General features: G+C 48.4%; 1 protein-coding gene across 3 annotated transcripts in view; it reads left to right on the plus strand.

Annotated features, from left to right (window-relative positions):
• The window catches only part of NTRK3 (neurotrophic receptor tyrosine kinase 3), a 218,904-nt gene that overhangs the window by 23,835 nt on the left and 172,530 nt on the right, over window positions 1-22,539 (plus strand). For all 3 annotated transcript variants that reach the window (XM_039723236.1, XM_039723237.1, XM_039723238.1), the window contains exons 2-3: window positions 8,607-8,681; window positions 10,108-10,179. In XM_039723236.1, the coding sequence (XP_039579170.1) occupies window positions 8,607-8,681; window positions 10,108-10,179 (147 nt within the window). The remainder of the gene's footprint in view (window positions 1-8,606; window positions 8,682-10,107; window positions 10,180-22,539) is intronic.

Here is a 22,539-nt window from a genome sequence, read left to right on the forward strand (position 1 = left end):
ATTGGCTTGACCATCTCCAAGGCCCTGTGTCTTTTTGGGAGGTGTCCTTTCTACCACATGCTCTTTGGCACTGCTTTTTACCAAATTATTCCTGCCAAGCTGAACTCTAGTGATCCAGTACCTTTAGTACAGTTCATTGCCTTGCTAATGTGTGTAGGCACTGTGCTCCCCAGGGGAGAAACAGCTGCCTTTGGAATAGAGTTTGGCAGCCTTTTTTTTGCTTGTATTAGTGTATATATATATATATATATATATATATATATATGTATATGTGTGTGCATATATATACCTATAATATATAGATAGATATATACACACACACACATATATATATAAATATTTTAAAAAATATTATAGTTTGATTTCTGAAAAGCCTCAGACCTGTTTGGAGATGGAAGTGTGAGGGAATTTGACTTCCAGTTTGAAATTGCAAGGAGGGTTTAATAAAGCAAAATGTGATTACTGAAGCTGATTTTGACCAGGGTGCTGCTTCCTCTCTAAAATGACGTTTGATCTTTAAAGACCACAAAATGCTGCTCTGCCTGCATATGAAATCCTACATAAAGATAAAGCATCCTTTCCTTTGGCATGGCAGGTACTTCGAGAGCTGCTGAGAAGCAGATGCTCTTTTGCTTTACATGGGTGCAGGAGCCCAAAGGGTGCTGCTTCACCCTGAGGTTTGTGTGGTGTAAAACTCCCAGGGGAAGGGATTTTTTCCTGCCCTTGGGTTGCCCTCCTATCCTAGCCAGCTGCATGGCTATTTTGGGGATGTGGTATGACATGCACAGGTTGATGTTAGCAGTCCTGAGCCAGGAGTCTCTGCTCTGTGTCCCCCAGATCCATGTCCAACAGTGGGAAGCACATATCTGGGCACAGAAGACTGGCTTTGTGGGTTCTCCCACCAGAGAATAATGAAAGCAATGCCCTTTTGGGGAAATGTAATTGGTTTTGGCACTCAGAGGAAAAGGGGAGTGAGCTTTGGCTGATGCTGCGTGTGGGGAATGAACTCCCACTTTTAGTGGTGATTCACCCAAGGTGTCTGTGTTTGTGTATTTATATTCATGTCTGCAGGACAAAACTGCTCATCCCATTTCACGCCTTCTCACTCTAGATGGTGTTTGGGACTGTGCAGGGGTCAGATAGTTGTAGGAATAAATAAGAGAGAGTTAGGAAGAGAGCCTGCAGGAGCTGGGAGGTGCCAAGGTGGTGGGCAGGGAGCTGGTGCTGGATCGGGAGCCCAGCCTTCACACAGAGGTGTTTTTGGGGTGCTGTCCTCCCAACCCTGCTCCCTGTGCAGGAGATGCTGCAGCCCTAGGGAATTTCCTCCTGAGGCTTCTGCACTACTGCTTGTCTCTCATAAATGAGGTTTCTTCAGCACTGAAATGACTTTGAACACCTCAGTCCTTGCTTGGGACCCCATGAGTAATGGTGAGGGAAAATTGGGGCAAGTATTTGTTGTGGTGGCAGCTGTACTGCTGCCCACAGCACTTCTTCAGCTCCGCTATCCTACTTTACACCTATTTCCTCCTTTCTGAAAGTATGTGCCTGGGAATAATTCCCTACGCTGAAGATCTCTGGATGCAGTGTGTGGTAACAGGAACATACTGCCTCCTGTGAGCTGCAGCCATCTGTCCATGCTGTGTCCAGGCAGCCTGCTGTCCTCTGCTAACACTGACACACTGTCCCTGGAAGGGATGCTCCCTGCTCTGTAACTCATCATCCAGAGCTGGTGGGGGAGGCAGAGGCTTGAGGAGATCATAGAAGGAAACTGGTGCATGCACAAACACGGGCACAGTGACCCTGAGAGGATCTCCTGTCTCTGGGACAAAAGCAAAGCATGAGGCTCTGGTGGCACTGGCACTGCTGTCTGTTTATGCCCAGCTCCTGTGTGTCCCTGTGGGTGCCATGCAGGGTGGAATAAGTGCAGAGCCTGGGAAAAGAACCCAAACCTGTTCAGCATAGCTTAAAGCTGTTTCTCAGGGCATCTTCCATTGTGGGGTGTCTCTATGTGACTGTCTTTTTAGACGGTGCAGCTGTAGCAGCTCTTCTGCACCCTGTGGATGCTCCTGGCCAGCCTGGGGCCAGGCAGATGCTGTTGGGGTGAACATTAAATTTGTCTGGACTCATGTGAAAAGTGTTCTGTGGGGGAGTCCTCTTTGTGTCTTTTGACTTGCTCATGTCTAGCAGACAGGTTTCTTCAGGAAGAATTTTGAGATGCCACTGTGCAGTGCCTTGTGAGGAGCTGAATTGTTCCTACACCTTCCTTAGCTGGGGATTGGGAACTTCCTCCTTTGCTCAGCCCTTCTGGAAGGGTCTGGTTTGGATGGCTGGGTTGGATGGGGGCTGAGTGCACCCCTGTCACACTCTGCAGCCCCCACGTACCCTGGCACGACCTTGGCAGGAGCAGCAGAGCAGTGCAGAGGGAGCTGTGTCACAGTGGTGTTTTATGATCCTTACCCTGACAAATCACAATTACACTGTGGAGTTATGCTCATAATTGTTTCTACAAAGTTGCATTTGCTTTCTCTACCCCCCTTTTCCCACTGACCTCAAATTGTCCTTAATGAGCCACTGCTGGGTAACCTTTCCATGTGGCTTTTTGGGAAGGGGGAGACTGTGCTTTAAATGGGGGAAATGTTGTCCTTGTGAGTCTTTATTCAGCTGTAATTGCCTTTAAGTTTCTGTTACCAATTCACATTTATAAATTTCATATTGAGGAAATCAAGTCCTTTGTGCCTCTAGTTATTAAATTATGTGATAAGTGCCTTATAATATTATGAAAGATGTTTGATTTCTTTTGGCTTCCTCAGCACAAAGTGGGGTGTGAGGGATGGATAAAAGGAGCTGGCAGTAGCCACAATGGCTGTGCTTAGCCCTGGGTTTGTGTGGGACCTGTGCCAACTTTCAGGGCTTCCCATCAACATTTGCAGCACCTCTGCTTGGAGGAGGCAGCTCTTACTGGTCAAGGGTTCAGACAGGTCTTTCCTTTATTCCTGCTGCAATCAAATCCACATTTGCATGGTCTGGAGCTGGTGTGCCAGGAGGTTTGTTTATAATGCTAAACATATCAGGTAATTGAAAGCTAATGTGTCTGTCTGGATTGCAAGGTTTAATATGCCTGGGTGACGAATCAATTTTCCTGTTGCACGACAAGAGAGAGGAGGCAAATGCTCTGCTTGCCTTCCCTATATGTATATATATATAAATATAATTGTGTGTGTGTTGGGGTGCTGCCTAATTGCTGGCACACAGCTTATTCACTGCCCAGCATCCAAACATGAGTGGTGGCACTTGCACAGCAGGGACGTGTCACCTGCTTGGGAACTGATTGGAGCTGATGGCATCCTTGTGGGATATCCAGTCTGGGATAGACACAGATTTGGGGAACACGTGTACACATGCTGTGTAATATTTGTCAGGTGCCTTTTTTAGCTATTGACCACAGTGCTTGAAAAGCTGAGAGAGGTTAGACAAATGTTGCATGAGGAGGGTGAAGAAAGGCCACACACATTAAATGGCCTCAAGTTAATCACTTGGTAAGTTGGTATGAGGCTGTTTCTTCACCTCTGCCTGGTGCAGTGGGGTGAAATGAGCCTGGCTGTGTTTGAATCCCAGTGGATATTCCAGTCTCCCTTGCTGCTTTGGCCCTGGGCTGGAAGGGGAGCATGTGGAGCTGTGCAGTCTCAAGAAGATGACACCAGCCTGTCATCTTTTTTTCAGACACAGGCACTCCTTCTGGGAATGAAAGGAATTGCTGTTCCCACAGGTCTGTTGGCTACCAGCTCCCTTCCAGCAAGCAGGGAAAGGTCCTGGAACTTTCAAGACCTGCTGATACCTAAACCCTGTGAGTCGGTGACCTTATGGTCAGCAAGGCCACTGATCTCTGTCTGTGTGATGCTGGGCCAAAGACACCTGGCTGCCTTGCTGGCTCCACAGGGGATCTGTGAGAGGGGTGAGATTCTTGCAAGCTGCTGAGCTGACAAAGAGGGCTTCATGCTTCACAGGTTTGCTGTTAAATAGGACACAGCACAGAGCTGGGGACTGGCCACTGGTCTGGCTGCAGTGGCCTACAAGGCTTTCAACACCTTCTAAAGCATGTCTGGGGGTACATGAGATGTGATGCAGAGTTGGTGTCCTAAGGTTAGCTTTTGTCAGGCTAAGCCTATGCATTCCTTTGGAAAGGCAGCTGATTTCCTCAGGAAAGAGATGACTTTGTGATGAGAGGTTGAATGATGCTGCACTACATCACAAGTGGTTTGTTTTTCTGGAGAAGACACTGTCTGGCCCAGGTGTGCTAGGTGAAGTCTTGGTGGGAGGTGTTGAAAGATGAGAAGTGCTGAGGCTGCTTGGAGGTGATGTTGGCTCATGCTTTTATTGAGGATGCTGACACAAGAAGCAGGAGTGTGCTCATGGGCTTTGCTGCTGGTGCTGTGAGGACACAAAGTCAGCTGAGGGTGGCCAACAGGAAGAGCTGCAGTAACAAACCCAAGAGACACTGCAATGCCAGGTGGGGTGGATATAAATGTGGGTGTAACAAGGCTAGGAAATCTTGTCTGTTGGAAATGACCTGCTGGACAGAAATGCTGGGTGCAATGCCTAATAATGGGGTAAACACAAGCTTCCTGGCTGATGGGGCTGTGATAAAGAGCAGTGTGACCTCAGGCTGCAAATCATGTTTTTTTCCATGTAACTGGGGAGCTGCTTATGCTGTTGCACAAGTGAGATCTCCTGGAGACTGCTCTGTGTTTCTGGTCACTCTTACTCAAGGAAAAGGGACTTAAAGAGGCTGATAAAGCAAACAGCCATTTTGTATGTTTCTGTTACAGTAGTTCCTCTTGCACTGATCACCAAGTGTGAGCATTAGTTGTGCTTGGTCTGAAATCAGAAACAAAATAAGCTCGCTGCCAGGACTCTGCCTGAGCAATATATCTGCATCACTTCTGGGATGTGAGTTAGTGTCTCTAAGGGCACTTGAGACAATTTGCCTTGCACTTCACAGGTACAGATGTGCTGCCTTAGAAGACCTGGCATCATGTAGCTTGTAAATGATAGCTGGGTGGGCCTGGCTCCTGCTTGTAAAGGGGGGAGGAAGAAGTGCCAGGAAAGAAAAAGAGCTGCTTAAGCAAAGAGAAAATGGATGTAAAAAGCAAGCGAGCATTTTTGGGTAAGGAATGAGAGGTGCAGCATTTCAGTCTGAGTTGGGATGGCAAAGCCCTTGTTACTCCCAAGGTGTTAAGTTGCTTGGTCTGTAGAAGGCATGGTGTAATTCAGCTCTGCAGTGCAAGCAAGGGGACTTAGACCAGCAGGACCCTTCTAACATACAAGAAGTATGAGAAGGAAGTGAGTGTTTAAACAAACATGCCCTACCCTCCATTCTCCACCCAGAAAATCAGTCAGCAACATCGTCTGTGTTAGTGATGCACCTCAGATGGTCTCGATTAGGAGTTGGATGTGAGTCTAGGTGGGTCTGCATGTGGTGAGTTCCTCAGGACTTGTGAAGTATGGTAATGTTCTTGAAGCTATTGGGTCTTGCAGAAGAGCAGTTTGCCTTAGTAATAACTGAGGAATGCCACAGGAATATGTACTCAGAGATGTGCAGGGAGGAGTAAACTGCAGTCCACTGACTGTAATTCATACCTCAACGCCTGCCTGAGGAGTCCAGGGCAGGGCTGGGAGCTGTCACAGCTGTTTTTGGTGTGAACCAGGCACCCGTGTTCCTGCCGGGTTAATGCACAGAGGCAGAGGAGGAGGGAAGGTCTCAGTCTTCAGCAGCAAGTGGAAGGACACAAGATTTCTAGGGCAACAAAACCCTGGAAGGAAAAGAGGGGGAGCTAGTTGAGATACTGAAGGACATGAGAGGGACTGAAGTTTCAGGGGTGGAGTTTCTCTGCTTGGTTGGTTTGCTTTTCTGTGCAACCACTGCCAATTTTGCAATCACAGCTTGACTCCTGGAGTTTTCAGAATAAGATGCATTTCTGTTTTGTTTTTTAAGTGGGTTCAGGTGAACCCATCCAGTGCAAAGTTACACTATTCTTTCTATAGCAATAGGAAACCAAAGAAAATATTTTTCCTGGTGTAACTTTGAGGTGCCTTAAAACCAAGACTGATTTGTCACTTCTATGAGCAAGGGTACAACTCATGCTAAGTTGAAAAATCAGAGAGAAAAGGGGAAAAACCATTTCTGCAAATCCCTGAGAAGGGTGGTGTTTGTGTAATTTAAAGGACTCAAAGACCCTTGCTGACCTGTGCACCTAATTGTTATTTCCCTGCATTGCACTCGACATAAAGCAGCTGCTGGTTTGGGGGGTTATCCTATATGTGTGTGCATGTACCTTTCCACTGATGTTTTCCATGTCTCTCTGTGGGTGTGGTATGTCTATGTTAAATAATGAACTAAAGTATATCTGGCTCAGGAAGCTCTTGGGCTTTGTTTGGGAAGCTGGAATACAATGCAGGTCATGGAGCTGTATTTACAGTCTAGTGTTGTCACGGGGTGGGGGGAGTGGGGGATGTCATGGGGAGGCCCCAAGACCCCCATGCACCAGTGCTGAGTCACAGGAAATTCACGCCTGGGCTTGTCACTGGGAACAAGCTCAGGTCTTTTTCTGTCTCTTCTAGAATGCTGCCCACATGGCTTTGAGTGTCAGGTCAAAAATAACCTTGACTTTTTTTAGCAAACACAATCAATAAAACAAGAGCCAATCTGGCCGCCGCCTCCTTCCCAGCTGTGGTTGCTCCATAACTCCTGGCTCGGGGCTGTTCCATCCCTCCCTGAAGGTCATTGCTTGGATGCCGTAGCTGCAGCTTGCCCTGGTGGCAAACCAAGATCATCCCATTCCTCCTTCCCATGTCCTTTCTCTTGGAGGACACTCACTTTGCTATGTAGGAGTTGCAGCTTGGAAATGTTTTCCACCTTTGTTTCTGGCCTTGCTCAGTCCTGCAATCTCATGGCCTGGGGCCTGAGCTGGCAGCCCTGCCTTGACTCCAGAGTTTCACTGAGCTCTTGGATCTCCTGACTGACTCCTCCCAGTCTGTGTTTTGTTCTGGAAATGTTCTCAGGGGCCGTAGACAATGGCAGGGAACACGAAGTGGCTGTAATAATGTCCTGATTCTCATTCTGTCTGGGACACAGGCGGTCTGAGCTGATGAGCAGGGCATTGGGGATGAACTGTGACTTATCCTGTCGTGCAGCAGCATGTGGGAGCTTGTGCTGTGTCCTTAGCATAACCCCTCTGGGCATGCAGACAAATTATGGAACATGTGGAAAGCAGAGATGACTCTTGTGGGTCTCTCCTTTCTTGGATCTGCATGGTGAGAGCAGAGAAATAAGGAGATTTAATCCAGGCTTTGTGTTTTACTTTTTTTGAGATGGATGTTATTTGGGGGCTGGCTCAAGTAGGTCCATGCATTTCCCTCATGCTAGTTCACCTGTTCTTGTGCAAGCACAAAGCATAGCAAATGCTGGAGGGGAGGAATGGAGGAATCTGTGGCCCCTGTGACTGCTCTATAAGTGGTCTAAGATCCCTCTTCTGCTTGCTCACCATGTGGGGTCCTGCAACCTTCTTGCCTAAAATCACAGCATAGTTCTCAGTGTTTTCTCATCACGCCAACCCTTCATCACTTGGAGATGTTTTCCCTCTCCAGGGTCAAGTCCAAAGCCAACTATTGCATCAAGGCAGATGTGAGCTTGGGTGCACATGTTCAGAGACTTCAAAGTTGGGCTTCTTTCACATATTGTCTGAAGGGATCTGCCAGATGTTTTCCCTCTCTCAGCTGCCTTTTAGAGAGGACTACCTCCACCTGCTTCTCAGAAAAGACCCTCTTGAAAATGTTTGTCTTTCTGGTGGGAGGGTGTCTGAGTTTAATCTGGTAGAAAGCCAGAAGTGGTTGAAAACTGCATGGGAGATGAGGATTGAACTTCTTTCACACCACACAGCGTTGCAGCCTCTCAGCAGAGGCCAGTGGCCACAGCCAGGCAGCCACACTGCTGCCAGCATCACTCCTGTGCTGCTGATAACAGGGGACCCTGTTCTCTGGGGCTGCCGATCTGTCACCTTCCCCCGCCTCTAATATTTACTGAAAACGATCCTGAGGTGACAGATCTATTTCTGTTTTTGTTCTCTATAACATACCTGCCAGACTGCCCCAGGCGACTGAGGAATTTGTAATAAAGGCACTGTTTCCAAACTAGGCTTGGGTCTCTCGTGCCAGCAGTGCTTCCAGCCAGCAAAGACTAGGACCCTGTTTATCCACCCCACTTAGAGACTGGATAAATATATAACTTTTTTTTCATTTAGGCCCTAAGTTTTTCTTGAGAGGTTTTACTTGCTTTCTCTCTTTTTGCACGACCCATTTGAATCGTGTCTTTGTCACTGATGTGTGCAGAGAGGGACAATGACATGGGCAAGGATATTCAGTGGCTTGGTTGCATGTTCTGTGCTTGAAATTGTGGGTAAACCCAGGTTATTTGACTTTTCCAAGAGGCTGGGGAAACAGAATTGGGCTGGGTGGTAGGGTATGACACCCTCCCTCTGTGTGCTGTCCCTGGCATGGGCTCAGCAACCATCTGGTTGTGCCACAGCTGAGCCTTTCCTTCTTCCCCACAGACACATAGAGAACTGGAAGAACTTGCAGACACTGAACGCCGTTGACATGGAGCTGTACACGGGACTCCAGAGGCTGTGAGTATGTCCTGTGCATTGGGGAGGGGAATGGGCCTGGGCAGCCCCTTCCTTCCAGCAGAGCCATGGCTTCCTTCCCTCTGCAGCCTCCATGCTGCCAGTTCAAGCTGCTGGATCTACTGTGTTTTGCTATGGGAGTCCACAAAACAGAGATGAAATGCTTTTTGGTCTTGGCTGGGTCTGTGAGGAGGAGGATTGCTAGCTCCTGACAGCTCTGTCAACACACATCAGCCCTGACCTCTCCTCTCCCCTGCTGTTCTGGTTCTGGGCTTGTGTGTTGCTCTGACTCATTCCAGCCCCACAATGTGAAATTCCAGCTGTCTCCACCAATCCTTCATTGCTGGGCTGTTGGTCCTCATTTAGTGCAGTTACCATCATGGTGGTGCTGTGCAAGAAGGGAATTGCATCTCCCTGCACAGCTCTCTGAGCATGGACAGAGGTCAGCTTTGTGTGTCATGGAGGGGAAACTGAGGTCCATGGGGTTGAAGGGACTTTGCATATGCTTGGAAAGCCTGGCCAAGCAAGGGTGCCACCCAGTCTCTTAATTCCCCCTCCTACATCCTCTGGATCTGTGAGCACCCTGGATGCTGTGTGTGTGAGATGCAGAGATGCTCAGGGCTAATCAGAGACTCTAATAATGTGTTTCACTGGGAGCTTTACATTAAGTACAGCTCCCATGTGGGCTGGAGGAGCTGTATAGGGCTGAGCACTCTGTAACCAAATTCCAGCAAACTGTAATTTAACACAGAAAACCCTTGTAAGCAGGCTGGCTGTTGTTCTCTCCTCACGTAACAAAGCAGCAGAGACAGCAGATATTTACAGAATTATAGAACATACTGAGCTGGAAGGGATCTACAAAGGTCATCAAGTTCAATTCCTGGCCCTGCACAGCACCATCCCCAATAGTCACACCATGTGTTTGAGACTATTGACAAATCCTGGTCATAGTACTGTTAGAGCTTTTCCAAAGTAGGCTGTGAAAAGGATTCTTCTCCCTTCAAGATCCACAATTCCCTATGGAAAATACCCTTCTTTATCAGAGTTGCAAGCAGCGGGGTTTCCTCTTGGGTATGAAGATGGGAGATGACTTTGTTGTGGTCAGGTTTGCTGTGCAGTGCTGCTTGTGGAGATGGAGGGAGAGCAGAAGATGGCCTGTGCCACCTCAGCAAGCCTTGGTGGATGTGGGAGCAGAGCCTCTCCCAGCAGCCACTCTGCACTGAGCCTGTGCTGTGTTACCACATCAGATGGAGATGAAAACCAGAATTCCTCTTTGCTCGTAGCTCCTCGAGGCTGTCTGGGACAGATGTTCCTCCTGGGAATGGTGTGGGTGGAGTTGCAGGCTCCCAACACACTTGGTGTGCTGAGCTGGGCTTTAGAGCAATTGTCTGCCTTGACTCCATTGCTGCCCTTCTGCATCTCTCCACAGGACAATCAGGAACTCAGGACTACGAAACATCCAGCCAAGAGCCTTTGCCAAGAACCCTCACCTGCACTATATGTAAGTGCCATCAGCTTGTGACCCCTTTTGCCTCTTCTCCCCGTGGAAATGTGGTTCCCAAGGTGGATTCCCAAAGTCCCTGTGGGGGACAGAAAGGAGAGGGAAGGGGAATGGGAAAAGAGAGGCAGAGGTGGGAAAGGGCAGGAGATGGAAAGCAAACTGCACAGGGGAGTGGAATGGGCTGCAGGGCAGGATGGGGAGAGCTCCTGCTGGGAAGCTGAGGGGTTTGGATTCCTAATGGCTACCCTGGCTTTGATGGCAGCTCTGATCAGCTCTGCATTGTCCTAGCCCTGTGGCTGCTGCACATTTCCCTTTCTGCTGAGTCTGGGGGCGGCCACCCGCCTGCCCCAGCACACAGCCAGAGCCTGCCCTGCTCATTACTTTTTAACCAAAGGCTGCTTTTCTGCCACAAATCCTGGGGTGTGGAGCTGCCAGCTCTGCTGCTAATTATTGACTTCTTAAACTGGGTCTGGGGTAGGGATGTTTTGTGCCAGAGAGGCTGGAGCCCTGTTATCCTGGGACATCGCACAAGCGTCCAGCTGCCAGGACATTGTTAGCTGGACAGTGGTGTCATGGGGAACTTCCACATCCCTGAGGCCAAGTGCACTGGTTTCTTTTCTAGATGTGTATTTGCTTTTCCCAAGGTGATAAAGCAAAGCCTGAATTTCAGGACATTGTGCAAGGTGCTCCATGGGCTTGAAATATTTTGTCCAAGTAGCTGTGTCCAAGATCAAAGCCCTCTCTGCTCCACTGTAGATATGAAAGGTGAAAAGGGTTTGGTGAGAGGCCCTGGCCTTGGGCACCAGCTGATGGGCTGAATTGGAGTGTTTATCCCTGCTTTTTGGAAGCAGTGCTAGTGGCTTCTTCAGTGAAAAAGTGCATTCATTTGAGTGTGTGGGTGCATTGGGCCATCGATAGAGACTCGTTCCTGGGGCAAGGAGATGGATGCGACCTGCAGAGCATTTGTCTTTTGATGTCTGCTCAGAGATGATGTGAACTGAAAAACCCCAAAAGCTTCCTTTTTGGAAAACCATTTACAGTTGCTAAGTGACAGTAAAGTGCTTGCTAAATAGAAGATCTGCAGTACCAAAGGACATGAATAGTTGAGGGCATTGTGAACATGAACTGAGCCTTTTTGAGCTTAAAGAATTGCATATTTTCATAATAAACCCTAGTTAATGCTGACCACTGGGATATTCCTGATTTCTGCTCTTTGTTATTTTGATTTGCAGCATTTGTTTTGTGTTTTCTGTAGATGTTTGTTCCTGGGAAGCAGTTCTCTCTGAACCACTCTCAATTGATTTTTATTTTTTTTTGACGGTTGTTTGTCAATTGTGCAGTTGCTGTTTATGTATCTAGCAGATAAAATGAATAACATTTGATTCCTGATGAAATTAGTTTGGATGTCGTAGGAGTTTAGAAGGCCATGTATGCTAGCTTTGAGGCTGAATGTGCCATTAATGTGTACACAGGCAATTGTTGCTGCTTTTCCCCAAAGTGTTTGTTTTTGTCTTTTGGAATTACTTTTGTGAGTGGAAAAAACCCCACATCCATCTTCTGTCAAGAGTTAGGATTGGTACGTGGTGATGAAATATGTGTTTGTTTACTGCTTGGGCCCTGTAAGATTGATCATGTTCTTAACATCTTTCTTTCCTTGCCTTTTGGAGCTCCAGGCAAGTAAGTATATTATTTGCTTGGTGTTTGCCAGTGGGTTTTGATGCTGTTCCTGGGGCTTGGCAGTGTGGATGTTCCCAGTGAGGGATGCTGGAGAGCTGAGGATGGAGACCTGGGCTTGCAGGGCTGGTAGCTTCCCAGAGGCCCTCAGACCACGATGCCTTTGATGCTCCCTTGTGGCCAGGGTGGCTGGTGAGGCTCTGCACAGCCTGGCAGGTGCCTGGTGCCACCTGGGATCCCCTCCATGGCCTCAGCACCCTGCCAGCACATCAAAGTGCCTCCTTGGCTGCTCTGCCTCCCTGGGAGCTCAGCTCAAAGGCCTGACATTTTCTGCAGCCTCTGCACATAGGAGCCAGGGATAAAAGGATTAATGGAAATGTCACTCTGCTGTAAGTCTTAGGCTGCCTTAGCCAGGTACAGGAGTGGATGGCAGTGAAGGATACTGTCCCAATCCTCTCGTGGTGGGGCTGAGTGCAGGGCTGGGACTGTGGGATTGTGCTTAGGGCTTGTTGAGTTACTGCTACATATTTTTGCTGCCACTGTGGCTTTCTTTCTCCTTTGGTGGCTGTTTGGATGGTTGCTGGTGGAGCTGAGTCAATAAGATGACAAATGTGTCTAATAAATGGCAGAGTGGCTTCACTGCCAGGGACGGTTGGCACAGGGTGGTGGCAGCCCTAGGCTGGACCTTTGCAGGGTGTTATAAGCTGGGTCTGAGCAGTTTTTTTCACTTGAAGCTCACGTATAAATTCTGAGGTCTCAAAAGCTTATTTCCACCCCACACACGCTTCCCTTCCCATCCTGGGTTAAATTGAAACTTCCTGCTGAAGTGAGTTTTTTTCCCAGTGCCTTTCATCAAGGTTTCCTCCTCTCAGATGGGCCAGATAGCTCTGACTTCTCCCAGTAACATCTATTTCTGGCCCTTCCTCTGTGCACGCGCTTGTCTTCAGACCCCAGCTGTGCAATCACAAGAAGATCACTTATCCCAGCTCTAATTGCAGGAGAGTAGGTCTGTGAGGGTTTGGGTGAAGCTTGGTTTGGTTTTTCCCCCTTCCCCACCACAGAGTCAGGAAGAAAAGGTGGGAAACCCATGAAGGGGATTTTCAGCATTCAGCTGCTCAAGTGGTAGACCTCAGAGTGCTCCCAAGTGCAGCCTGGCAGGGTCATGCCTGTCCTTTTAAGGTTTGAAATTAGCTGTATTAAGTGCAAGGGGCTTGAGGCCGATGTAATCAGTGGAGGACCAGTGGGTGACTGTGAGCCAGAGGTGTGAATCTAGAAATAGCTTTGGTTTCCTCTTCCTTCTCCTTGAACGAGGACAATTAGGGCTCCATGGCCGGTCTGATCTTTGGTGATGTGAAGCCTATCACTGCTACAGAGACAATCCAAAACAGAACAGTGGGTTTTGCAGCATGGATCTACCTCTTCTGCTGGTGGTTGGGCTGAGACAGTTCAATCTTTCTAAAACAAACACTGGCTGGGTGCTATATAGGGTGGATGTGTGTCTGATCTAAGCTGAATATATTCCTGTGTTGTGTACCCTTACTGGAGATCATCTCTCTGGGAGAGGTTGCATTGGTAGGTTCCTGGTCCAATTTCTGTGCATGTTTGACAGCCCTTTGGCTATTACAGGGATGGTCCTGGACAGTCTCATATGCTGGATGTGAGGACCAACAGGTCTAGGCTGTGGAAGACTGAGCTTTTGTAGCCAAGGTTTCTGGGTGTTAGTGTCAGCAGGTGATGCAGCTGAGCAGAGGAAATGTTTGTATTGACAGAAAATCTCAGTCTTTGGCTTGAGGCTGTACAAGAAAATTCTAGGATGGTATGGTTCCTAAATTTGAGAAATATAAGCCATCTGAATACATATTTACTGTACTGCTGTGTTTAGCACAGCTTAATGAGGAAAGAGCCTTGCATGCTCTCGCTCTCTCTGTCCTCCTAATGACACTGGAAATCTTTGGCCAATTTATTTGAACTTGCTAGAGGGTTAAGAGTTGTGAGGTTATCAACTTCCTACACATGTCATGAAACCAGGCAGAGTAAAGAGAAGTTGTTGCAGTGCCTTGTGGGGAAGAATGCAGCATTAACATGTTCTTCATTAGGCGCTGGGAAGTCCACAGCAGAACTGAGCTTCACAGTGCTCCAGGAACGGGTGCACAGGGGAGGACAGGAATTCCACTGGCTGTGGGACAGTAGAGCTGTGCATGCAGGACAGCAGGGTCCCAGCAGGCTGTGCCTACAGCCAGACAAGTTGATATTTGCAGTGCGTGAGTCACCCTTTCCTGGGAGAAGTCCTTAAGAGGCTGTGATTCCCTCAGAATGTTTTCCTGGGCTGCTGCGTACTCAACCAGCCAGTCAGGAGGCACTGCCTTCTATTTGCAGAGGTAATTGTGCACACCTTATTTATTGTGTAGTAAAGAAAACAAATTAAGGCTGTGTAATTACAGAGACAGGCATGCTTTTAAATAAGGCTTAAGTAGTCAAATTTCTATTTAGAAAATTAATAATTACCATTTCTGTCTGCATCAGAGACTCTTCTTAAACTGTCTTTTAGAGGTTTATACATGCTCAAAATTAGTTTGTGGGCCAGCCCAGACACAGCTTCTATCAAAGAGCACTCTGTCAGTGCTGCCTGCCAGGGTGACGACAGGGTTGGAGATCAAGCTTTCCCTTCCAGTCTTCACCCAAAGGTCTTAAAGATTGTGATCCTGGACTGGCTCATGCAGTGTGTAATTGTTGTTTTGAGTATGGTGTGGTCAGATGACAGCTTCCCAGGTATTTTTATCTGTGTGATCATGTTGGTTTCTTTCTCCTCCAAATAAGGATTGAGGAATAACTGGAAGATGCTGGTGGAAATGCTGCAGGGACATGCTTTGTCTGTTGAAAAACTGAGCTGGATGATCCACGGGCTTCTTTTCATGGGCAAATTTGAGCTGTGATTAATCTGGAGTTTCCCAGAATGTCCTTTGTAGGTTGTGGTGTTTTCTAAGGATGGGGTTGGCTGCAGTGTTCTGGTTTGGTTCAAGGCAGTTGTGTAGTGTCACATGAACTGGTACCTTGGCACTGAATGTAGTTTGTAGCTCTGGCATGTGAATTTCCAGAGTTTTGTTTCAGCTTTAGGTTTAGATAGGAAAAACACAAGGCTGCATTCCCTGAAAATTTAGGGGGCTGAGGTAGTATGAATTGGTGAGTTATCCTCTGCCCTCTTCAGTGCTGTGTCAGGACAGGACTTGTAGCACTCCAAAAACTGCAACGTGTGTGCTTTCAGAGGGCTGCAGACAACCCTCTGCAGGGCTGGCAAGCTTCACTTTCTTTGTTCTGTGTGTTTGGGAGCTTAACTGGGATCTTACACTAAATAAAGAAATAAGCAAATAATCAGATGCTGAATTATTCCAAGTGGAACACTTTTTCCTCTTGGTCATGCCTTGAGGGTCACTTTCCCCTGCTCAGTGTTAATAATCTGTTGTCTTGCTCTGAAAGAGCCATTCTAAGATATGAATCAGGATTAAACTCTCTCTGTTTTGCTCCATTCCACAACCAGCTTCAGGCCCTGTGCCTGCCTGCAAACCTCCACTTGATTCTGACTGTCCTGTTGCCTTCTGCCTCCTTCCCGATGGTTTCTTCCTGCTTTGTCCTTCCACCACAGCACTGCTGTCATACCCATCCTGGCAGTCTCCTCCTAACCCAAAGTGTTTTGTTTTAATTGGCCTTGATTTCCCATCCCTGCTCCTGAATCAATGCAGCCTCATGAGGCCGTGTGTGCCAGCTGGGCACAGTGTATGACACTGGGTGAGATCTTAGTTCACTGGGAAGGTGGAGAAAATGCATTTACCTAAACCACCTTCTTGATAGTTTAATGTGTTTTGCTTTGCATTTCCTAAATAGGAGTTAAATTTCTCCATGAATATATGCAAAATAAGAAGATGATATGAGAAAGATTTAAAGAGCCTTTAAGTTCTATTAGGTGAATATTCCTTTACTATCCCTAAGCCGGCAGCAGCCTGGCTACCTTTTGATTCCCATTTGTACTCTAAGGCTGCTCCTGCTCCAGCCCCTTCCAAGATCAAATCACTGTGCTGCGATTAACATAGGGAGGCATTTTCCCCATATGTCTACAGCCCTATAAAATTCTGGGCATGCCTACAGCACAGCCACTAAAATAAACAGCTGTAACATCTCCTCTGCTTCCATAAACTTGCCTGTTTTCTCCCCATCTGCTTTGTCCCCTGGATGCCAGTGTAGAGCAGGTCCTTGCTGATATGCTAATCGGCAGCAGGGGTTTGATGCTGTGTTTATTCCCAGTTTCCTGCCGCAGGTGACTGATAAGCAGCTAACTGCAGCTTCTCCTTTAGCAGCAGTGGCAGAGGTAGGTCCTGTGTTTTACCAGCCATTGTGCACAAGGCCAGAGGAGAGACCAGTTCCCTGCAGGACTGTGGCTTCCCTTCAGGCTGGGTTGAAATCATTTGACCTGCATTGAGAGGGCTGGGTAACTAATTCCTGGCTGCAGGCTGCCTGGCTTGGCTGTGGAGAGGGTTTATTGTACTGAGATAGAAGAGGGAGCAGTGAGTTTGTGACTGATGTACTCTAGTGGGACCTGAGAGAGCGTTTGCAACTTGAGCACTTCATGTTTTGTGCCAAGATTTGTCCTGCTTCAGTTCCCCACCTTAAAACCTGGAATAACATTTATTTTTTTTCTGCTTTTATTGATCTGTTTGAGGCATAACACCTTGTATGATTTATAATGAAACCTGGCCTTGAGTTGTAGGATGCTGTTGCAATGTAAGATCACTTACAATAACTCTGTCACAAATGAGTTTTGCATACTTGGGTTCTTATGTAAGGTCTATGACTCTGGAACCTGGGCTCTCAGGATTTTACTCTGGGTTTGTCTCTCCTTCCTTCCTTTGAAATGTTGAGATGATCTTTCTAGGTACATTGTGAGAGTTATTTCCCCTTCTGAAATTTGATCAATTATCATTTGACTGACATGTGAAATGGTTTTTGAAAAGGTCCTGTTTTTTCCCATCCACTCTTTAAAAAGTCTGCAGACAATGCTGGCAATGTTTAAAATGAAGCTGTTCCTACAATGATGTGAGGTTTGTTCTATGGCTGTTGTTTGTATTTGTTTTTTTGATTGGTTGAGGTTTTTTTTTTTGTTTGCCCCTTTTTTTTTTTTCCTTCTTTTTTACAAGATTGGAGTAAAATATGAACTTCAGACAAGTTGGTGGGTTTGGGGGAGTCAGCCTCTGACCAAGTCTCTGCTGTGCAACAATGACCTGAGGTATGTCTTGTGGTGAACTTCCCGTCAAAGAGAGGCACAACATTTCTCTTGGATGTGATCCTGAAAATGGGATGTAGTTGTACCATGGTTAAACCTCACCACATGTGAGACCACCAGTAGCACAGACTGAGCTGATTTCTGGAGATTTGGGCATGACAAGGAATGGATCTTGTTTTGAGGCTTCTGAGATCACTGCAGCATGGAGAGGCTCCAGAAAGAGCCTCTGACTGTCCCTCTTGCTTCCTCCCCAAACCCTGGGCTGCAAAGCATTTCTTACCTGCCTGTGCCAGCGTGAGAGGGGCTGCAGAGGGAAGAGGAACCCTCCCTGGGAAGGGGGATACCTGATGACATGGAAACCTGCTTGAAAGCTGCTGGAGGAATGAACAGTTGTGGTAGGATGAGCGGAAATTTAGTGACCACAGAAGTTATCTGTCCTGGGATTTGTCTTTCCATGATCCTGGTTTACTAACAGTATGGTTACAGGGCTGGCTTTCCCTTTTTGATATATTGGCAATAAGCACCAGGGCAGAAAAATAGAAACATTAAAATCATATGGTATTTGAGCAATAAGATACGACAGGGCATGAATGATGGGACATTAATTCATGATGGTGTGTGACAAGGCAGGAATTTAAATGTCATAAGTTAGGCAGTCGTGAGTTTTATTGGAATTATAAAATTTTATTAGAATACTGGTCAAAGGGTGGAGTTTCCCACCAACCCCTCCCCTTATTTGTGTTTGGGAAGGGATGAGTTGTGAATTCCGTGGGATGCAAGAGACTGGGGGGTGTTTAGAGGGCTGCCAGAGGTGTGTCTCCGCGGGGAGCTATGGGTGGCCGTGTTTCATGCCTGTTGTCCTCCAGCATGCCTGAAGCCATGCTTGGGCATTCCCGAGGCTGCTCCCCGGGGAGCTGCGCTGGTGCCCGGGCGGGGCCGTGCCCGGTGCCCGGCGCCCCGCGGGGCCGCGCTTCAGCACCACGGACAGGGCCGGCGGCTCCTCCCGTCCCTCCTGCGCTCGTCCCACTCCCGCCCGGCCTCTGACCCAGCTCCCTGCCTGGACTGAAGCCTCCCGGCTTCCCTGCCCTCCCTACGGTTTGTCCCCCTGCCTTTTCTGCCCTTCTCTTGGAACAAACTCCTTCACCTTCCAGCCTGTGCTCTCCTGGCTGCAGCTGCAAGCTGGCTCAAGGCACGGGGTGGGAGCTTGCCTGTGGGGTGCCCAGGCTGGTTTCACTGCCAGCAGTGTGTTTTTTCCTCCATTTCTCCTGCTGAGCAGCCAGCCTGCCCAGCTGCCTCTTTGACAGCTGCAATACCTGCAATATCCCTGGAAGTGTTCAAGGCCAGGCTGGAGGGGTCTCTGAGCAGCCTGACCTGGTGAAAGGTGTCCTGCCCATGGTGGGGGGTTTGGAACGATGTGATCTCCAAGGTCTCTTCCAACCCAACCCTCCCTAAGATTCTGTGCATACTAACTTTCTGAGCTGCAGTGATTCCTGGCACTGACTGTGCTCTGCAGCCTGAATGGATTTGTTTTGCAGCACCACTACCCGGCTGCTGTCTGGGGGTTTCTCACATGAGTAGTTCTCTAGGACATCTGCCATCCAACCTCGCTGCAACCGCAATCCATGGGCTTTGGCTAAATGTTTGCTGTATCCAGTTGTGCGTGTTGATAATTGTGGGTAATTTGCTGTCTCAGAATAATGAAGGAATGCCTGCTGCACTCTGAAGCACTCACTGCTTTGTGGTGATTAGTCTTTTCATTGGAAAATATTTGTCACAGTGACCAGCAAAAGATAATTCTTTTTAAGTATGTAATGTATTCAGAAGAATGGGTAAAATGGAACTTTTGTGTGCAGACATTCCTGTTTATTTTGACAGAGTTAACAGTCAAAGGCAAAGCATGTTTCTGCTTTTGGAGTGGTTATATGTGTGGAGTGTACCCAGCAGGCTTCACTGGGCTCTGCCTGGATTAAGTCACACCAGTTCCCTGCTCCCTTCAGCCCAGCATTCCTTGGGCTGTCAGGAGGCACATCATGGCATGCTCAGCTGTGGCTGCAGGCAGGTCTCTTCTCAGAGCACGATTCCTCCCTGTGCTGCAGACAGGTTTTTGGGCAGAGGTGCTCCTGTGCCCATGCTCAGGTGTGTCCCAGGCACCTGCTGTCTCCCTGCTCCCCCTGCCCACCCCATGGACACTGGGGGGAGGCAGCAGCCAGGGTGAGGCAGGTCCTGCTCGCTGCTGTCTGTCTCCCAGGCTGAGGGTTTTTGCTGTCATCTGATGAGGCGTAGCTGGAGCATGTCAGCCTCACCTCCTGCTGCGGCCGGGAGGCTCCGCACAGCATGCGAGGTGGCAGCTGCCATCTCTGCTGGCTGATGGCATGGGCCCTTCAGTTCCCTCCCCGTGCTGGCCCCCTGCCTGTCCCCAGCTCTGCTCCCTCGTGGTGCCCAGCTGCTGCTTCCAGTGCTGGGGGTGCAGGTAGCTCTGTTCCCTGCCGAGGTGGGGTGAGTGCTGCAGGCTAATGGCAGGCTTTCTTTTCATTAGCTGCTGTAAACACAGGGTTCTGGCAGCAGCCTGCTTTTCTGAGCCCAGGAAGACCATTTTTCCTTTTATCTATAATTTAGTGAAGTGTCAAGCCACAGAAGTTTTAATGATAATAAGCAGCAGAGGAAATTTATTTATTTGCTGCAAAGGTGGGTTTCGTTCCAGGGTTGGTTTTTTTACACTTCCCTCACAAGAAATGTTGGCTGCTCATGTAACCTCACTCCCAGTGTGTCCAGGCTACCTTCCCTGAGAAGCTTAGCACTACAGTTCCTGCTTGGCTGAATGGCTTTCCAACCCCTCTCCCACACATGACACTGCAGCCAAGCAAACTGGGAAAGGAGAAACAAGGAGAATATAGTGAAGGTGGGAGCATCCATGTGCTTCCTGAGGTGTAAGGGCATTCACGAGTTTCCCATCTTCCTCCTGTTGCTGTGCATCTCTTACATCTGCTTCCCAGACCAGCCTCTGTGGTGGATTTGACTGCTGAGGAAAAGCAGGGAAGGGCTTTTTTTGGGATGACATGTAGTGCTTGCCTTCTGTCAGCCTATGAAGGTGCCAGTGCTGACAGGAGATAAAAAGTGGATTGATGTCATGTGGAGGGACCAGGGCTTCTTCCTGAGGTTCAGGAAGGCAGAGAGTGGAACTCTGGGCTGGCCAAAGAGGAGCAGGGGATGGGATGAGTCTGTGGCTGGAACAGGGGCCAGGATGGAGAGAGAAGGTTACACCAAGGGATTGGAGCAAAGAGTCTTTAGGGAAGACATGGAGAGCAGAAGGGGGATGGGGTGTAGGAGAGGTGACAGGAAAATGGATCTGGAGAGGAGGGGGAGGATTGACTGGGGTAGGGAAGAAGCACGTGTGTGTGGGAGATCTGCGGAGGGAAGCAAGTGTAAGGGAGAAATGGGTTTCCTAGGAAATACGTGGGAACTGTGCCTCTGAATTAACCAGAACCTTCCTCACCCCTTGCGATGTGGCTTTGGAGGCAATATTAGAATCTTCCTAATTATTTTTCTTGGACGAGTTTTGCTATCCTGATGATATTAATTATTCTTAAAGGTCAACAGCACTCACTTGAATCCCCTTCTGTTCTATCATGTAATCAGTTAATTAATTGGAAACCATTTAGCAGAGTCTGCCGAGAGCTTAGCCTGCCGTATGCCCTGTTGTTTTGCTATTGCTGGAGATATATATATATATAGTTTTGTATTTATACCCCTTCCTTCCTTCAGAGGCTCTGCAGAGCTCCTGCTACCATCCCAGTGCATCCCAGCCTCTGGCACTCCTCCCTGAGTCAGGAAAATTGGGGCTCAGGCCCAGCTGTTAGTTTTCTCTTTGCTAACCCCTTCGAGGTTATTCAAGGCTCATTGATTTCTGGGCATCCAAGTAGGTGGAGATATTTGAATTATTTTTTTTAATATAAATTTGATGCAAGAGCCCTCTAACAGCTGAGATCACAGTCCTTGTTCAGGAGGAAGAGGGAGGACCAGAACCTGTCCCAGCACATCTGTGCTCAATGAGCTGAAATTGAGGCTCTTGTGTGGACCTTGTCCAGCTCTCTCAGTGTCTGCCTGGGCTTTTGGAGTGACCTCCCAGTTGGGTGGTTCCTCTGAAGAGCACCTGTCCCTATTGCTTCAAGGATGTTCACAGAATCATTAATGTTGGAAAAAAACCTTTAATATGATCAAAATCTAATTACAGTGTACTCAGAGATGCTGGGAAATGCCCTGTGGGCATCGCTGTCCTTCCCATGCCATCCCCCCATGCTGTGCCTTGCCACAGCTCTGAGCTCTTCCCCCACACAGGGCCGTGGGGTTGGCTCTGGGTTCACTGGAAACCCATGAGCAGGAGGCATTCCCCAGTTGTTCTCTGTTCCCAGCTTGAAGAACAATGCAGTTTGAAGCAAACAGTGTTGGACAAACCTAGCCCCTTGCTGGAGCTGGCAGCTGGCAACCCTTGTCCTCAGCTGCCACACATCTCCTGTATTGCTTCTGCATGCCAAAGCAGGAGGAAAGCCCAGTGTGCAGTAATATTTTGGTCTAATGGATCTAGAATTGCTGCAGTTTGGGACGGTGGGGATGAGGTAGGGGCAGTGAAGCCCTGAGGACCTCTTGGCTGCAGGAGGACAGCTATGGGGAAAGGCTCTTGCCTGTTGCAAGTTGATTTTTCTTTTCCTTGAGTAGAACACTGTCCAGTTCTGTGGATGCTGCTGGACTCTGCCCTGCAGGGAAGCTGGCAGGCAAAGGGAAAGCAACTGCAGGGCTGACCCAGCTTTTAACCTTTCCTCAAGTCCTCTGAGAGTCCAGATGTCTTTGGAGAAGAGCAATGGAAACTGCAGAACACAAGGGCGAGATGAGTGTAGTGCAGAGGGCCAGATCCCTGCATCTGCTCTGCCTCGAAGCACAGGGGACAGTGTGACCCACATCTGGTGACGCCTTCCCATCTGTACCATGTGCTGAGCTGAAACTGTGAGCAGCAATAAACTCTGAGGGGTCATTTGTCTCTGAACAAAGCTTGTGCAGCTGGGAGATGCCTCAGAAGAGATGACTTGGAGGGTGTGCAAGTGTCATGCGGTAGGAGATGGCTTTTAAAATAAAGGCTGGGCTGCGTTGAAGGCAGCAGCAGGACATGTCTGCACTGCAGAGACACTGAGAGGAGAGGTGTGGGGCAGATGTGCCGCTGGCACTGGCTATGGGAGCCCTGTGACAGAAATGTGGTGCCTTAATGCCTTCCCACTTGCTCTGCAGCTTTTGGTTTTTTTAACACTTTTGTTTAAAGAACAATGCAGGAGACCAGCCCCTTCTGCCTCCCTCAGCCCTCTTTTAGTGTGAGTTTGAAAATCAGGGTCCTGAAACTGAGAAATACAGAGGGCTTGGTGGTTCCT

This window comes from Passer montanus, unplaced genomic scaffold (genome assembly GCF_014805655.1).
Source record: "Passer montanus isolate IOZ18808 unplaced genomic scaffold, ASM1480565v1 scaffold5, whole genome shotgun sequence".
In the NCBI taxonomy this organism is placed as follows: Eukaryota; Metazoa; Chordata; class Aves; order Passeriformes; family Passeridae; genus Passer; species Passer montanus.